The sequence below is a fragment of the Pogoniulus pusillus genome, chromosome 12, assembly GCF_015220805.1.
Source record: "Pogoniulus pusillus isolate bPogPus1 chromosome 12, bPogPus1.pri, whole genome shotgun sequence".
In the NCBI taxonomy this organism is placed as follows: Eukaryota; Metazoa; Chordata; class Aves; order Piciformes; family Lybiidae; genus Pogoniulus; species Pogoniulus pusillus.
Genome location: NC_087275.1, coordinates 10412638 through 10429018, shown reverse-complemented (window position 1 = coordinate 10429018; position 16381 = coordinate 10412638). Strand labels below are relative to the sequence as shown.

The window sequence follows — 16381 nt, the reverse complement described above, 5'->3', positions numbered from 1 at the left end:
AGAAACCTGATGTCCCCAAACAGTCTAATGAACATATGGCTTTTGTTACTACCAGGGAAAATAATACATAGTTACTGATTAGACATCTAGGTATCACGGTACTTGTTACTGTTATCAGAAAGCTACAACGCAGAAAACTACTGATATCAAGGTAGTGTGCTACTGAATCAACAGGTAAATCACTGCCTAATTCACAAGGGAAAAACGGAGGACTGGTAGTACAGACAAGTGGGTATAACTGCTGGAATAGTCTTAATATGTGTCAAAGGGTGGAGGGAGAAGGCATATCTACCAAGTTAGAGGAGAAGTTGAAAATGTTAGTTGTACCTTAAAGAACCCTGCTTCTGGCCCACACCTGTCATAAACATTCCTGGCTTTACCTATAGCCATGATAATACCTTGCATGTTCGGGGTCAGCATGACCTGCCACAAGGGATTTAAGGTAAAAGTTTTGAATGATTAATAATTTAATGACCAAATTCAATATGCTTTTAGTCTCATGCAAGATAAAAAGCAACTTTAATGCATGCATACATCGAAACAGCACACTTCAATACAAATCTGGTGTACATATCCTGCAAATCAGTCACAGCATGTGTATGTATTTTTACTGCAACAACATATGATTCAAGGAAACTTACCAGAAAAATTGATCTGTATCAAACACAGTTTAAAAGTTATATGGGCAAAACTTCCCAAGAAAGGAACATGCATCTTTTAGCGTTAGTATCCATCAGAAACTGCATACTGAATCAGTGCTACTCATGACCAGCAAAGAATTACACACACACAAAGTTTCAAAAGACAGATTACCCAGCCACATTTTCTATATACTACATAAATAAATATATATACACACATTGTCTGCATTTTATGTGCCTGTCTACATCAAAATACAGGACACATCACTGCAAATGCAATTGGTCCCCGAAACATTTGCAAAACCCCCAAACCACCACTTAAAAATCAAACCCAAAACACTGAACAAACACAAAAAATCAAACAAGAGACACACATCTTACAGCTGTTCATGTCAGCTATATACAAATGATTTGATGTATCTGGATTACTCAGAAAGGCCTTTCCCTTCTTATCTGTGATCAAACACTCAAACACTCCCCCTCTCTCTGCCCAAGGTATAACCAGCACAGCAACCAGCATGACAAATGATGAAGATCCCTAAACTCTCTGGAAAAGTTTGCCACATATAAGAGTAACACTGAAAAAAGTGAAAACACTTACAAAAGAAATGGGGAAATACAGATTGAATTTATCATCCTCTAGAAAGACAATGACATGGCAACAGCTATGAAAAAAAAAAGTAAAAACCAAAATCCAACCAACCAAAACAAATGTAACGAAGACACAAACAAAAAAATCAAGTTGTAAAGTAAAACTAAATCTTCATTTCTTTAAAGGTGGTAACTGCACATCTGTGAGAAGCCAAATTCAGTGTGGTAATGTCAACAAAATCTATGCCACATCACATACTCCCATTTACAAATAATGACAATTACAGGACAGAATGACCCAAAATACCCATTTGCCCCTAAGTCCACCAAGTACACGTGCTCAGACATGTAGGAACAGAGGCTGCACCAACACTAGCCCCAAACAAAGCAAACATTGAGTAAGCAGATGTCAAGGCAGGACACTTTGGTAACCTGGTGTGTTGCTCCTGCTAAAACAGAGCAGTGGAAAATAAGGTCTCTCAGGATAACATGGGATTCTCATCTGTTTCTCAAGTAGTACACTAGGTAAAGGCACCACCTTGGGTCTAAACTGGGAAAAAAGAATGTGGGGATTATTATTTTTTTCTTAATTTTTGGAAGAGTCAGCTCCACGTGGCATATCAGTTTCAAGTTATTTCCATTTCTGATTTAATTCTTGAAGGCTGAAAAGGTTACCTTTGGCAAATAGGACTGGACTTGAACATTAGCTTTATTGGAATGACAAGAAAGCACAAACATTAAGAACATCTCTCAGTATCCTGTCACTTTTTAACTAACAGAGGGGATAGAAGGCAATCCATTACCAGCATTTGAAAGGCTATCTGACTTCACACAAGCATCCAACCTCCACAGCTAAAAAGACAAACGCACCTCCAGTGTATACAGTACCATGCAAAGCGTGCCCAATTAGAGTAGCTAGTGCTTTCCTTTTGTATTCCATTGCAAATTAAAGACATCATTAAGGTTAAAAATTGCTATGCATTTAGTTTTGCAGAAATCTGTTAGGTGTCACGATGTGCAAACATGCCAAAAAACCTCATCAGGCAGCACAAGAAAGCACCGAGGAGGAGCGGTGCACACAACTGCAATCAAATGTACCTCATCGTCATAACCCCCCTCCTCTGACTGAATCACAAAAGTCCCTACATCAGGAATCGCCACCTCTACAACTCGCTGGTTAGGAGCTGGTTGGGCTGGGGCATTATCAGAGCTCTGCAGAAGAAAACCATTATCAGTATGTGTGTGAGGAAAATTAAGTCAAAGAATCAGAAAAGGACGTTAAGACACAGGCAGGCCGATCGAGGGAAATGCTGAGCACTGTTGGGACTTCTGCAAAAAAACACAAGTACCACATACTCTAACCACAGTTTCTTAAATTTTTTTAAGCAGTGCATTTTAAAAGTAAGCCATAACTATTAAAAAGATTTTATTTTTTTCTTTAGTGTCTAGTTATACCTTTACAGGTCAGTATGCCAGTAGCATGACTTGAAATCCATTACAGATTTAAGACGGTCATTAAAAAAAAGAAGTGGTTCACAGATTCATTTTTTACCTTTCACCAAAAGAATTACTAAATATATCTGAAGTATTTGATGAATTCCTATTGAGGGATGGCACCAAGGCAAACACTAACATTTCCTAACACTGTGAGACAAAAAAAAAAGCGCAAAAGGGAAAAAAAAAAAGCCTGCAGCAAGCAAGGATGTATGAAAGAATATTTAAAGGTGCAGTACATTCAACAGTTTGGGGCTTTTTAGTAGAATAATTGGACATAAAATCAGGGAAAGATTATGTTAGTCATTTAAATTCTTGCTATGTTAAGTCATAAATAACAAGAGAGACAAATGTCAGCTCCTATGGTCCATCATTGTACAGTACCAGTTTATAATCTTAGAACATAAACTTTGACTGCAACCTAAGCGATCGCAGAGAGCCAGGCTACTTGTTTTGCAACTATTACAACAGTCTCATTTTTTAACAAATGTACTAGAAATATACAGTGCCTATTTAAACCCAGCACTCTATAAATACAAAGGAAAACTCTACAAGCAGAGGACAGGAAAAAAGACAGTACGGTAGAAAATGGCCACAAATTATCATGTGGTGACTAATCCACAACCCTGTTTGTTCCATGTTCTGATGTTGGCTTTCCTTCCTCTAAAACAGGCAAACAAGAAGGGCAGGAATGGAATATATGCCTGCATGCCAGAATGCATATGGAAGTAATTAAAAAGCAGGGTGATACACTGAGAAGGAAGCACAATTTTGCCCCAGTTAAATCTGTCATAGAGAGAGCAGCTTCTAAACATTAACAGAGTTCTTTAACATCAGCTAGAAACTGGCTTTAGAGTCTAAGAGCTGAAATATATTTGTTTGTAAACAAAAGAGTTTGCACGGGTTTAGATTTTTTGTTTTATTCTTGATGACTCAAAACAATGCAGTCAGAATATCAGGAGTAAGAAAACCTGCATCTATCTCTTTAAGCCTATCATGATGCTCCCCATATGGTTCCTTAGCCACAGTCTAGTAAAGTCCTAAGGCGATAACTGTGCAAAATGCCACTATTAAGTTAAAACATACGATCTGCAGAATTAATTCTGTAATATTTCACTGCATCCCATCATGACTGGAAGCCCACTGACCCTAGAAAGTCCAGATCCTTCAGCTGGAGGGTAAATGTTACTGAACTGGCTCTCCCTAAGCTTTTGTGTGTTCTGGGGAACAAAACAGTAGCCAGGTATCTGAACTACTGTGCCCAGTTCTGGGCTTCCCAGTTGAAGAGGAACAGGGATATACTAGAGCAAGACTAGGATTATGAGGATGATTACAGGATTGGAACCTCTGTCTTATGAGGAAAGGTTGAGACACTTTGGGTTGTTTAGTCTGGAAAAGAAAAGACTGAGAGGGGATCTTATTAATATTCACAAATATCTGAAGGGTGGGTGTCAAGAAGATGACATTAGTCTCTTTTCAATGGTATTCTGTGATAGCACACCTATGATAGGACAAGGGTCAGAGAATACCAACTGGAATTTAGGAAGTTCTACCCCAACACAATCAAAATCTCCTTTACTGAAAAGTGATAGAGCACTGGAACAGGCTGCCCAGAGAGGTTGTGGAGCCTCCTTGTCTAAAGACTTCCAAGACCTCTCTGGTTGCATTTCTGAGTGACATGCTCTAGGTGACCCTGCTTTGGCAGGAGGGTTGGAAGTGATCTCCAGGTCTCCTCCAACTCCTATGATTCTATGATATGCAGTTGCTTAAACCATTAGCTGTGGAGAACCTTTTCTTCCCGGGTTACATTCAGTTTCCCTGTTGGCTTTCATTTCAGTCTAGCAGAGAAAGCGTGCCTCTCTGCTTTCCTGAGACTACAGGAGAGAAAGATGGAAAATGTGTCAGATGAGGCACTTAGTGCCATGGTCTAGTTGATTGGATAGAGCTGGGTGATAGGTTGGACTGGATGATCTTGGAGGTCTCTTCCAACCTGGTTGATTCTATGAAATACACTGGTAACTTATCTACACATTATAGAAAAGCAAAAAAAAATCTGAAAGAAAAATTAATCAGCATTAGTTTCACTAACTCATGGAGTTGTTACATTTTCTATTCCTCTTACTATTTATTGTATAAACTGAAAACAGAATCACCCAACACTAATTCTTATAAACTTTTGAAGTTAATACATGCATCTGAAACACAAAAAAAACCCAACACTTCTATCAACTTGTGAATTTGCATAAAAGCTTCATAATCCTGTTGGAAGATTATCTTATTTTTGAAAGCTGCTTTGATTTCCATGGGTCTTTCAAAGGAACTCAATTATAATCTTGTCTTCCTCACATAAAAGTCTGAATGTGCAAAGGAGAATTTTTCAAGTCTTTTACATTGGATATTAATGTTTACTCCTCAAAAATAAGTGGAAACATCTAATATTTTGGAGACATGATAAGTACAAACATGATTGTCATCTGAAAAATGCACTGTACCCTTCACAAGTACTTTAATCACATAAAAAATACTAAGATAGATGTCCTCTTTCTACTGTATTTACTACTGTAGTAGGCACTTTCAGGATGTTGGGACAGTCCTTGAAGAAACTGATTTTGCAGTTTGAAGTTTACAGACATGCTCTCTTTTAACAGCTGCTGTATCATGAACTTAAAAAATAACAGTAAAAGAAGTATTTCAAGCTTAAAAATATCCTCACCGTATCCATTATAGCTTCTGGACCTCTATCTTCTTGTTCAGCTAAAGCTTTACTGATTGCTTGTACAGAATCTTCTTTTAAGTGCTTTGAAGTACCAGTTCTTGATGGCTGCTCTAGATATTCTGGTTCTCCTGCTTGAACTTAGTGATAGAAATAAGATAACAAAAGTTTCTGTTAACAATAAGCATGAACACTCAATTAACTACTTTTAATTGGATCACTGTCTCATAGATAATGCAACTCACACAGAAAATGCAGCATAGGTCACACCATTCACAAACACAACTTCACCCCAGTCTGTGTCTCGAGTCATAAACGTTTTCGTATAGATGGACCAACCATTTTATATGAGGAACAACACACCTGTCCTCTCTAAAGAACTCTAAGGGTCTTGAGAGAGGGGTATTCATCAGTCATACAGAGGATGGCTGATAACAAAGATTTGAATTTACTTGGGCCTTCTGTGGGCTACAGACCCAACACATGCAACAATCTACAACTGCTTGAGTGGCAGATGTGTTTTTTCTTGGCAAAATTATCAGCATAATATATTCTTCTTACTCAAGGGAAATCTCAAAGCCTTTCCCACTTGAGGGCAAAGCAAATGATTAGCATAGTGTCTTATATTCTTTACACAACGAAAGCAAATTCTGGCAGAGAAAACATTCAGTTAGTACTTTCCATTAGTAACAAAAGAAGTACTCTCTAAGTGTTTTGCAAAGTCAAAACAGAGAGAATGAAGTCTCCTCTGGATAGAGTTTGTAGACATAGGTAATTATGAGAAATATACATTCATTCTGATTAACTCCAACACTACAATGACATCTGGAGAGCAGCCCTCCTGCACAACAAATCCATCATATCATCTTCTACATAATGCATGTATTGCCTTCTCCAATGGAGCAAAAGGTTGATGTAATCTAAAACTTCACTGTTTTTTTCTGTGTCAAAGCAGGTATGCATTTTACAGCCAGACAATCAGTGTTCTTTATTACACAGAATTAATCCGGTTGGAAAAGACCTTCAAGATCATTGAGTCCAACCTAGCTAGGTTCCCAACAGTATCAGCCTCACTGTTACTGTTCAGAGTCTCCTCCACATTTGAATACCCTCATTTTTTACCTGCTAATGCAAACTCTATTCAGTACACGACACCAAAAAAACTTCTGTTCTATTCAGAACTATTTTTTTTCCTAATTTAAAATGATGAGGTAGGTCTTCCACTCATTCACTGTGACTAGAAGAACATACATCACTTATGGACTAAAAGAACTCTCAAAATGGACTGGTGAGACTTGTTTATAACTACCTATCTTATCTTAAAAGGCCAAAGTTTGTATAGAAACAAGAAAAGAAAAAAAATTACTAAAAGCTAAGCACCACTGGGAGGGAAAAGGCACATTAACCAGTAAGGTGGTGTTTTTTTGGTGGTGGTTTTCTGTTTCTTTGTTTGGGATTTTGTTTCTGTGTTTTGTTGTTTTTAATAAAAAATAAAATTAAAAAACCCACCAGCAGACTAAGCTTCCAGTAGAGTTTACCTGACCAATTAAACAGTTGCAATTCAAGTTTACATGAAGTATCCTTTTCTTACTTTCTTCAACTACAAAACAATACACACAAACCTAATGATTTCTGGTTCTACTCCTTCTACAGATTTGAAGTAGCAGCTAACCTGGAGCAGGTGAGGGTGCTGGTGCCCTGGGTATCTGAGATAGCAACTTCTCCTGCTGTGCTTTCTGAGCGAGTTCTGCATCCCACTCTTCAAGTTCTTTTTCAAAACGTTTATTGTCTTCCTTGACAAAATCCCTTAGATCAGAAGGCAGGGTGTCCATTCCAACAAGCATCTGTCCTGTTTCTTTGTTAAACTCCTCTGTGGTACCATGAAACATAAATTTCAGAAAAAGAAAGTAGAGGTTAAAAGAAAGTCTATTCAACAAGTTTTCAATTAATTACTAGAAGCAAACAATACAGCAGCAATACCCCCAAACAATACTATTTTTAACCAGTTTTATCTGTTGGGCACTCCTCTGCTACAGAGACATATGGCTACTTCTCCTGCAGTAGAATCTTTTGAGATTCTATGTTCTTGGCCACCATCAGATCATTACAATTTTGAAAAGTGAACCTTTTAGGCCATGAGCAGTGCATGATTGTGAACATGCAGAAAAGAACAGTCACAAAAAAAAACCAACCCAATAATCCATAGCTTGATTGCATTACTGCATGGAGTTAGACACCACTCAACTCCCCAGCTGAAACAGGGAAGGAGAGTGGGCCTACAGTGATAAAACCACCAGCCACATTGAGTAACCTTCCTTTTTGCTTCAAGAACTGTCTCTGCAAGAGCATTCCAGATCCTAGGGGACCAATTAGCTGTAGTTTTTCCATAGCAAGTAGAGCTCAGGCTTAGAGTGGCACCCATAAACTTCATGTGTTTATAATGGCCCGTAAACCTTATGGCTGTAAGTTCACCACTAACATGGGCCATCTAGAAATGCATTCTCATTTAAAATCTGAACAAATGCACACTCTAGCTTTCCACCCTGTGAAAAGACAGAAACATGAAGGTTTTTCACCATCCATTTGTGATCAATCTCTGAATGTTTTCACAGCACCTTAGCCACCGCTGCTAGAGTTCACAAAACTCATGCTAAGGGATCTCTATCCTATCTCCAAACACTTCCATACGAGCCTTATAGTTACATACCACAAGTCTGGGGGGGGAGGGGAAAAAAAAAAACCAATCATCCCAATCCATGTATTACTTTCCTTTAATATGTGGTTAGTAGAGCCAAGTTATTCATATTTTGATACACTGCTTCAAGTCTCCATGCTATAGTAAAGTTCAGCAGAGTTCTGCAGCTTATGATAAAAAAAGTTACACAAGGATTTTAATGTCAAGAGACTTATTTCTCTATTTCCATATTTTTGTTCTGATCTCCAGTGAGAGAATATCTCCAAAATTCTAAACATCCCATCACCTGGCTGAAATGTTTACCAATTAGCAAACTCAGCCTATTTTGCTCTCTTAATGCTGAGACATTGCTATTATCTGTATTAATCTAGAACTTGAGAGCAATTGTTCCACCCATAAAAAAACAACCAACAATCTAACAGTTTTGAGTATAAGTAGAACTTTCAGTAGTTACTAAAATAATTCAAGTATCTGGAAATCCATGTGAAATAAGTTTGGTTTATCCATATATCAGCTATCCTACATCATGCATAAAACATATTCATAACATTACCTTGTATCAAGTACTGCTCCTTATCATTGATATACATTAAACAATATGCGCTGGCATTCCTGTAACCACCAAAAGAGTCCCGTTCCAATTCTTCCCAAGTTGATTTTGTCACAGAAATATCATTGTATTTCATCCATCTGCCCTGGTGGTGGTCATAAATATATGCCCAATAGTGTCCTGCATTAGCTTGACCTTCATGAACTAGCACAGCATGCAATCTGTAAGGAACCTTAAAAGAAAAAACAAACACCGAATGTCAAACTGTCCTTGGCATCATTTAGTTTGCAGACCCTGGCAGCAGTAATAACTACTTTATTTAAAGCTAACAAACAACTGTTAAACAGGACCAGAACACAACACAGAGGAAAAACAGATAGAACTTGCAATCCATTAAGGAAAAGAACTTTGAACTACTTTACTTACCACTACTAGTTATAGGAAATCTTAAAAACATTAGCAAGTCCACAGCTTAAAAGTCTGCTCTGGTGTCCTCACTGTCAGACACTCTCTTCACTTAATTCCTCCTTATTTCTACTTTCTTTGTATCTACAAAACCCCCTCAAATATGTCAGTCTTGAGTGCCAGTGACTTGCTTCAGTAAACCTGGTAAACTTGTCCTAAAGTCTGGAAAGGCATATGCAAATTCAAGGTAATAAATTCTGTGGTTTCTACATGCCAGTAAGAGAGTTTACTTAAAGGAATATCTGACAGTTGAATACTTCCATTATTCAAAGGCAAATTCTTATAGTAGAATAGAATTACAGCTATTTTCCAATATTTTAAGCATCAGTAGCAGTAAAAGCACTAAGGGAAGCATGAAACACACAAAGACATCCTCTCCTCTTCAGGCAGAGAGTTCTACTATTTCTAGGATCAACAGAAACTAAATGTAATGGGCTACTTTTTATAAGTAGTCAGACATCTGAAGAAGCATCTTAGTGATCAGCTCGTTGTAACTTGCCAAAATAACACATTCTCAAAAGAGAGAGAAAATTGGTTTTGCCCAACATGCACAGTACACGTGAATGACAAATACTCAACCAGAATTAAAAACTCAAAACAATCTTTTACTGCTGTCAGTTTGCACTGCAAAAAAAGGGTCTATTTGAAACAAGGAACATCAAATATTTGTTGCAAGTATCACATAATCAGTAACCATAAATACATATGGAACTGTAACCTGAGAAACTCAAGGTTATTTTTACTCTGATCATTCTCTTCCAGGCTATACCTCAACTCCCTTGGACTGTAAAGCTGACAGACTGCACAGCAGCTAGAATCCAAAGTCTGTCATCCCCAAGACCAAACCACACTCCAATCTCCCAGACACAAGAAATACACACAGAAGAAATCCTACCAAGTCCTGAAATCTGAGTGCTCTGGAGTTTTAAACATCTGTTACCAAAACAGTGTGAGAGCCTTCTTAGAAGTAATTGCAAGCTCATCCATATGCATATAAATATATGCAGACCCTAATTAAAAAACAGGTAAGTCAGGTCTCTTTAGACTTCAACAATAACATTTACTTACCCTAAACCAAGCCACTAAAATCCCAGGTGAACTGAAATTATTTTATTTAAAACCCCAATAGCTAGGTCAGCTTAAGGCTCCTACCCTCTCCTCCAGCTGTCATTCATCTATGATGAGCATCCCATAGAGGTCTGCAACTAGGGACCATGCAAGCTCAGGGCCAACAGGCATAACTTATGAAAAGCCAACATTCATTAAGAGTACAGGACAACGTAACAAGTAAATAGCTGGCATCAAACTTTATAGCTTAGCACTCATCAAACAGAAATGGAGCCTCATCCTGTGCAGCCATAGAACAGATGTATCAAAGCTAATATATCAAAGATGATGAATTCCCACAGGAAAAACAGGTGTGCCTCATTTCCCCACAGCAAGAGAATGGAAGGAGGAAAATAATCATATAAGCAGGTGATGAAATCTAGTCACTCAGGAGGATAAGACAAAGTAAGTATTTCAGGAATGCATTTCATATGATAATTAGACCAGGTCTTTATAGGCAATTGTAGTTTCCTTAGAATCAAAGAGGACACAAGGGAAGATGAAGACTTTCTTAAATAGTTCATACAAACACTAGGAAGCATCCTGCAAGTATAATGTGTTTTCCTTAAAACGTTTAATGTGCTCAGACCTTATCAACTCACAAAAGTTTTCAATCCCACAGTTGTATCATTCAGAGGAAAACATATTTCCTGTGAAATTGCTCCCAGAGAACAGCAGCTATCCAATGGCTCAGATGCAGAGGTAGGCAGGGGAAAGCAGATGGCTGTATACACCTATCTCCTTCCTTCTGAGCTTAAACACCCAGAGGAACCAGCCTTCATTTCCAGGCTGTGATTATCAGATGGGTTCAGTACCTACTTCACTGCCTAACAACAATTAAGGCACATGCCTACATTCAGGCACAGCACAGGAACTCCCTATATCAATCTATTCTGAATCCATCTTCAAACTCCTCTGCTTCAAGACAACAATCTAGTCTATATTATGCAAATCTGCACAAGGATGAACTGTTTTCTCCTGTAACGCTTAAATCAACACAAGCATGCTATGTGGATGCAAGATGACAAAAGTACTTCATTTTACTGTTAGACAACATGTAAACTTCCTCCTATAACACAAATACTAAGGAAAAAAAAATCGTGCCTGCCAGTAGCAAGCTTTAAAAAAGCCATTCAGGAGAGTCTGCCTGAAACCCTTAACATCAAAATTCAGCTGCCAGGAACTATTACAAGCCATGTACAAAATGAAAACCTACACGAATTAAAACTGTAAGCTGAGTGGATCTTACTTGGACAGAAACCAGTTATTTTTACTAACAGAAAGGAACAAAGGAAGCAATGCTTAACCTTAAAATCCATCAAAGTGAGTGAATGTAAGTATATGAACATGCAAAGTACTCTAAACTGCTGTTCAGATTAAACAGCGTAAGAATCTCCACAGAAGGCAGTTTAGACTAATATACAGAGTTGTGATTGATACTAAGTCTAGACATACGAAAAAACAACTGTGCTAGTTTGAAGCAGGCTAGAGTGTTTTGGTGAGAAGAACTAGATCACAGGCTGTGAAAGGAAAACAATGGTGATGTTTACTTCCCTCATAGGCTTGCTGAGATGTATAGGGACAAGAAATAAAAACATTAGATAATCACTCTCACTTGGGCTGCTGGCTGAGCTGCATCTCTCTAACCTCTCCCTCCATTTTGGACTAACCCACTTTGCTTCCTAACACCCTGGCCAAACCTCTATTCTTCCTTGGGACTGGAGTAAGGTTGAGAGGGGTAGGGGGAAGGTGAAGGTGCTTGAGAGCCCCTCCTGGGGACTCAGCTTTCTGGGAGGGGAGTTGTGTTTCTGTATTACCTTTTTACCTTGTATATTTCTGTATATACTGTACATATCTGCTTGAATATTCTGCTAGCTGTAAATATAAGCTTCATTCATATTTCCAGAGCCAGCTGAGTCTAGTCTGGGTTATTTTTAAAGTGTGGGGGGGTGGGGAACACCCAAACCATCACAACAACCACCACCACCAGCATTACTAGCTACAAATTTAAGTCAGGAGCCTTGAATTCCCAATTATTAGTATAGATTCTGCAATGCATAATGGAAAGAAGCACCAAAGTAGAAATGTAAAATTCTGCTCCCTTAAAAGCCGTAACACTTCTTAGCAATACAGTGAGAAAATTTCACTGTGTTACAGAAAACCTGAAGTTCTGCATTCAGTTAAAAAAAACTGACCAGAGATAGTACTTATTTGGGGTTTTCAACACAAATTTGCTTAAACTTAAAAATATCATCTGTAAAATACTGGAATGCTGTCCAGCATCTGCCTGTGCCTAACTAAAAGGTTTGCAAAACCCATTATGACTTTCCAGTGAAAATTCTCAAATGACTACATACAATTGTTGTGTATTTGCTCTTTATTTAAGCATCTAAGAAGTTCTGTTAAGAGCGACAAAAAGGATCTATTTGAATTACCTCATGCAGAAACTGTACTTACTTGGACCATTGTTTTGTCAGAGTACATCAATTCAATTGTCCGATGTATCCTAGATATACTTTCTTGTAAATCTAAAAGAAAAATGATAATTAAGAAAAAAGCTCTCTTCCATGAGGCTGCATAATTGCACATGATTACAACTTTATTTTATCTCATTAAAAGCCAAACAAGGGTGTATCTCACATTTGGTACATCCATTTACCTATCTCCATGCCAAACACTAAACCTTCTGGAATGAAAAAGCAGAGTGACTCGCGATACGCTGCTGCGGTTGAGCTCTAAGAAACACAAGCCCAACCCTGCTGGAACTATTCACCTTGTTTTCCTCAGGGCAACTGAAGAGACTCTAAGCTCCACCCACTCCAGAAGGGCTTTCCTTAGAAATGTGCTGAATTTTCCTTTAGAGGAGGAGTCAGTCTACGTGCAGAGTGCCAAATCACACTGACAGCTGAAACACATCTGCAGAGACACTTCAGCGTGGATCTCACCTCTATTTGATCATAATCCTCCAATGATACATACAGAAACCTGCATTTAAACACCTCTGTATGCTTCACTCAGTTTGCATCTTCACTTCACACCCCCCCAAATCTACTACAGTCTCTGACTTGCCCTCTTACGTTCTACAGATAAGTCTAGAAGCATGAAACAGCAACCCAACAGACAAAGGGACATTAAGGCAATTTCCCCCAATTCCACAAATTCTTTGCAATGGTAAGTACACTCCTCCAGCTTGTTGCATTACCTCTAGTGTCATTCTCTACTTCAGTCCTCCAGCGATGCAGACAGCCTTCTAAGACAGACAACTCCTCCTCAGTGATGTGCCTTGGTGCCGGATGCATTGGCAGATCAGGAGGAATTCGTGATTGTGTGAATGGTTTATGTATTACTGATCTCTGTACAGGAGATGTGCTTGGAACATCTGAAGATGAAGGCCCCTGTTGCTCTATTGTGCTGTGTTCATCCAAAACACAAAATGAAAATAGTGAAAAAAGCAACACCATAAATGTAAGCTTTTCATCTGAAAACAGACATATGGAAGGTAATCATTCCCTACAGTGCAGCCCAGGAAAAGTACCATAGGAAATTACTATGGAAATTCTGACAACTCTGTGGCATGCTACATGTTAGCACAATAACAACTCTGGATGCCATTAGCAAAGATAAAGGGTTTGGACTGGATCAATCAAGCCAGTTTCCTTTACTTGAAATGCTGTTCAGCACTTTCAAATAAGGTCATGCAAGTAATCACTTTTGTTTGATACATTTACTGACAAACTGCAGAGAGAAGAAAAAACATTGCAACTTGTCTTCTGGCACAATGCCATACAATCCAGTAATCACAACGTCACTGTTTAATAACTTCTTAGTGTGCCTCACACCAACCAAAAAGATATTCTTCTTCTGGTTGTCAGCCTTCAACCAATGTTAAGTGAACAGCAATAACTAAGAGATCTCTGGTATTTATAACACACCAGAAACGTAGCACCAAATCAGCTAAGCTTGTTCCAAAAAAGCATCCACCTTAGGAGACTTCTACAAGAGCAACAGAATATTTAAAGTGAAAATCTGTTACAGATTTTTCTCTTCCCAGCACCAAGGTCACCTACATGTAATCATATGTGTAATAACAATCTGAAGATCTTTCTAATAAGCCACTGACTTTTTACTTTGTGTAGAAAACCATGATACAACCTGAGGAATCTAGGTTCTTTATTAGTTTGGAAAATTCTGTGAACATTAAGAGGTAACAATGTCACTTAACAGGCTATGGTGTTTCTACAGATTGACAAAAAAGAAGTCCTAATATGTACATTTTTACAGAACAAACTTCTATATAGGAGCCTGAATAAAGTATATTATTTTTGATACTGTTTTTCATACAAGCAATGGTAACTTTCAAGTTTGTCTGAGCAATCATCACAATTTCTACTGGAATTTTACCATTAAGACATCCGAAATCTTTCAAAGGCTTTTTAGATTTCTTTTACTTCACTTTTCTGAAGTGCAAAGTTGATTATCTTGACTGAAACAGAACCTGGAGCTCTGCTTTTCAAAGTTAAGAACTGTTGCTAGTGTCCACCTAGACAAGTCCTATGCTATGTTTCACTCTAATAACTGTTACTAACAATTACTAGCTTCAATAACAAGAAAACCAGTATTACTGGACCTTTATTTCCCTGATACTTTAAAAGTTGGTACTCAGTGCCTGATAAACTCAGTGAGCAATGTGAGTTGCAAAGCAGAAAAGAACCTTAATTCTCAGGCAAAAAAAACAGAAACCTTGAATATCTGCAGAACATACATGTTGCCCAAATTCAGACTCTTAAACTACACACTCAGGAAGCAGTGAGTACACCAGATACTGTATTTATTTGGAATTGTAGATGGAACTGTGCTTCATTTGAAAATGGTAGTTCTCTATGCAAAGACATTTTTATAAGCACAGGAGACAAATCCTGATTAATAATATCATTTATGCCGCCTGTGCTGAAAAATGCTTCTAAGAAGAGAGCATAAACCTTATCTTATACTCCTTCAGAGGCACCTAATTTCATTAATCTGGTGAAAAAAGCAGTTAAATTTTCTCCCTGCACAGCAGCCATGTTTGCATTGAGGGGGTGACTGGCCTCTCACCTTGGGAAAGCAGGAGACAGCCCTTACCTGGGCGAGGTCTGGACTGGCAGTGTGCCACTGGCAGGGGCACTAGCACCTAAGTCATCAACCGGAGATGTGCACACTGGCTTGCTGGAAGCAAACTCCAAGGCATACTGCAGGACATCTACCAAGGGGAATCGTTTAGGACCAGAACCATAGCTTAAATATCTGTTAACCATAAAATGTATTAATGCCATGACTCACAGATACACAAAAATAAAGAACAACCAACCCACAACCTAAATCTCCTAGTTGATCGCAACTAAATAAAGCAAGACTTTCCTCACATGTTCCATGCATCAGAATTAGCACACTTATACACAGCTTCTAAGGAAAATGGTTAAAGAAGAGAGATACAGAAGGAAATCTAGAGCAAATAATTATACACAAAGCATATAGTTGAAAGGAGTTATTCTATGCAGCCCTTAATATTATTTTCATTTACAGATATCTACAGTACCGTTCTAATCTCTGTTGTAGAACTGTGAGGTACTCTTTGAGTCTCTTGATTTCATCTCTTTTAATTCTTGTTATTTCTCTATTTTTGTGCATATACCTGTAAAACATGAAATTTAGAAGGAGGTGTCAGCCTACAGTATCCCAACACTGAAGATGAGGTTTGTACCCATCAGTCACACCACATAATACTAATAAAATCTCATATTCTCTAGAAGTCACAATATATTAAGGAATAAAACAGAACTGAAAAGAAAATGGCAAACCCATTACACCTTCCCATCTACACCTTTCATAATATGCTTTTCCCTCTATGTCAGGCTTGCAAACAGAAGTTAGGCTCTAACTGGAAGTCATCATGGTACTTCACCTTGACACAAACAGCATGCACTGGTACTGACCATCCTCTTCAAACCATGTAGCCTAAGTGAAACACCATGAAATATGTGACTTCTCAGACTCTCTTCCAAATGGGTCCATAAACAATACAACTTCTTAAGAGCATTTTGCCTGTGTATAGAAATACCTAGCAATACATCAAAGTCTGAGGTGCA

General features: G+C 38.2%; 1 protein-coding gene across 3 annotated transcripts in view; it reads right to left on the bottom strand.

The window, feature by feature from the left end:
- USP25 (ubiquitin specific peptidase 25) overlaps window positions 1-16381 on the bottom strand; it is an 82959-nt gene that overhangs the window by 12845 nt on the left and 53733 nt on the right. For 2 of the 3 annotated variants that reach the window (XM_064152327.1, XM_064152326.1), the window contains exons 12-18: window positions 15832-15927; window positions 15378-15539; window positions 13459-13667; window positions 12714-12784; window positions 8688-8916; window positions 7112-7309; window positions 5440-5579 (exon numbers count right to left, since the gene is read on the bottom strand). In XM_064152327.1, the coding sequence (XP_064008397.1) occupies window positions 5440-5579; window positions 7112-7309; window positions 8688-8916; window positions 12714-12784; window positions 13459-13667; window positions 15378-15539; window positions 15832-15927 (1105 nt within the window). Of the gene's footprint in view, window positions 1-327; window positions 424-2330; window positions 2445-5439; window positions 5580-7111; window positions 7310-8687; window positions 8917-12713; window positions 12785-13458; window positions 13668-15377; window positions 15540-15831; window positions 15928-16381 lie in introns of all 3 variants that reach the window. The other variant, XM_064152328.1, reaches the window with a different exon arrangement.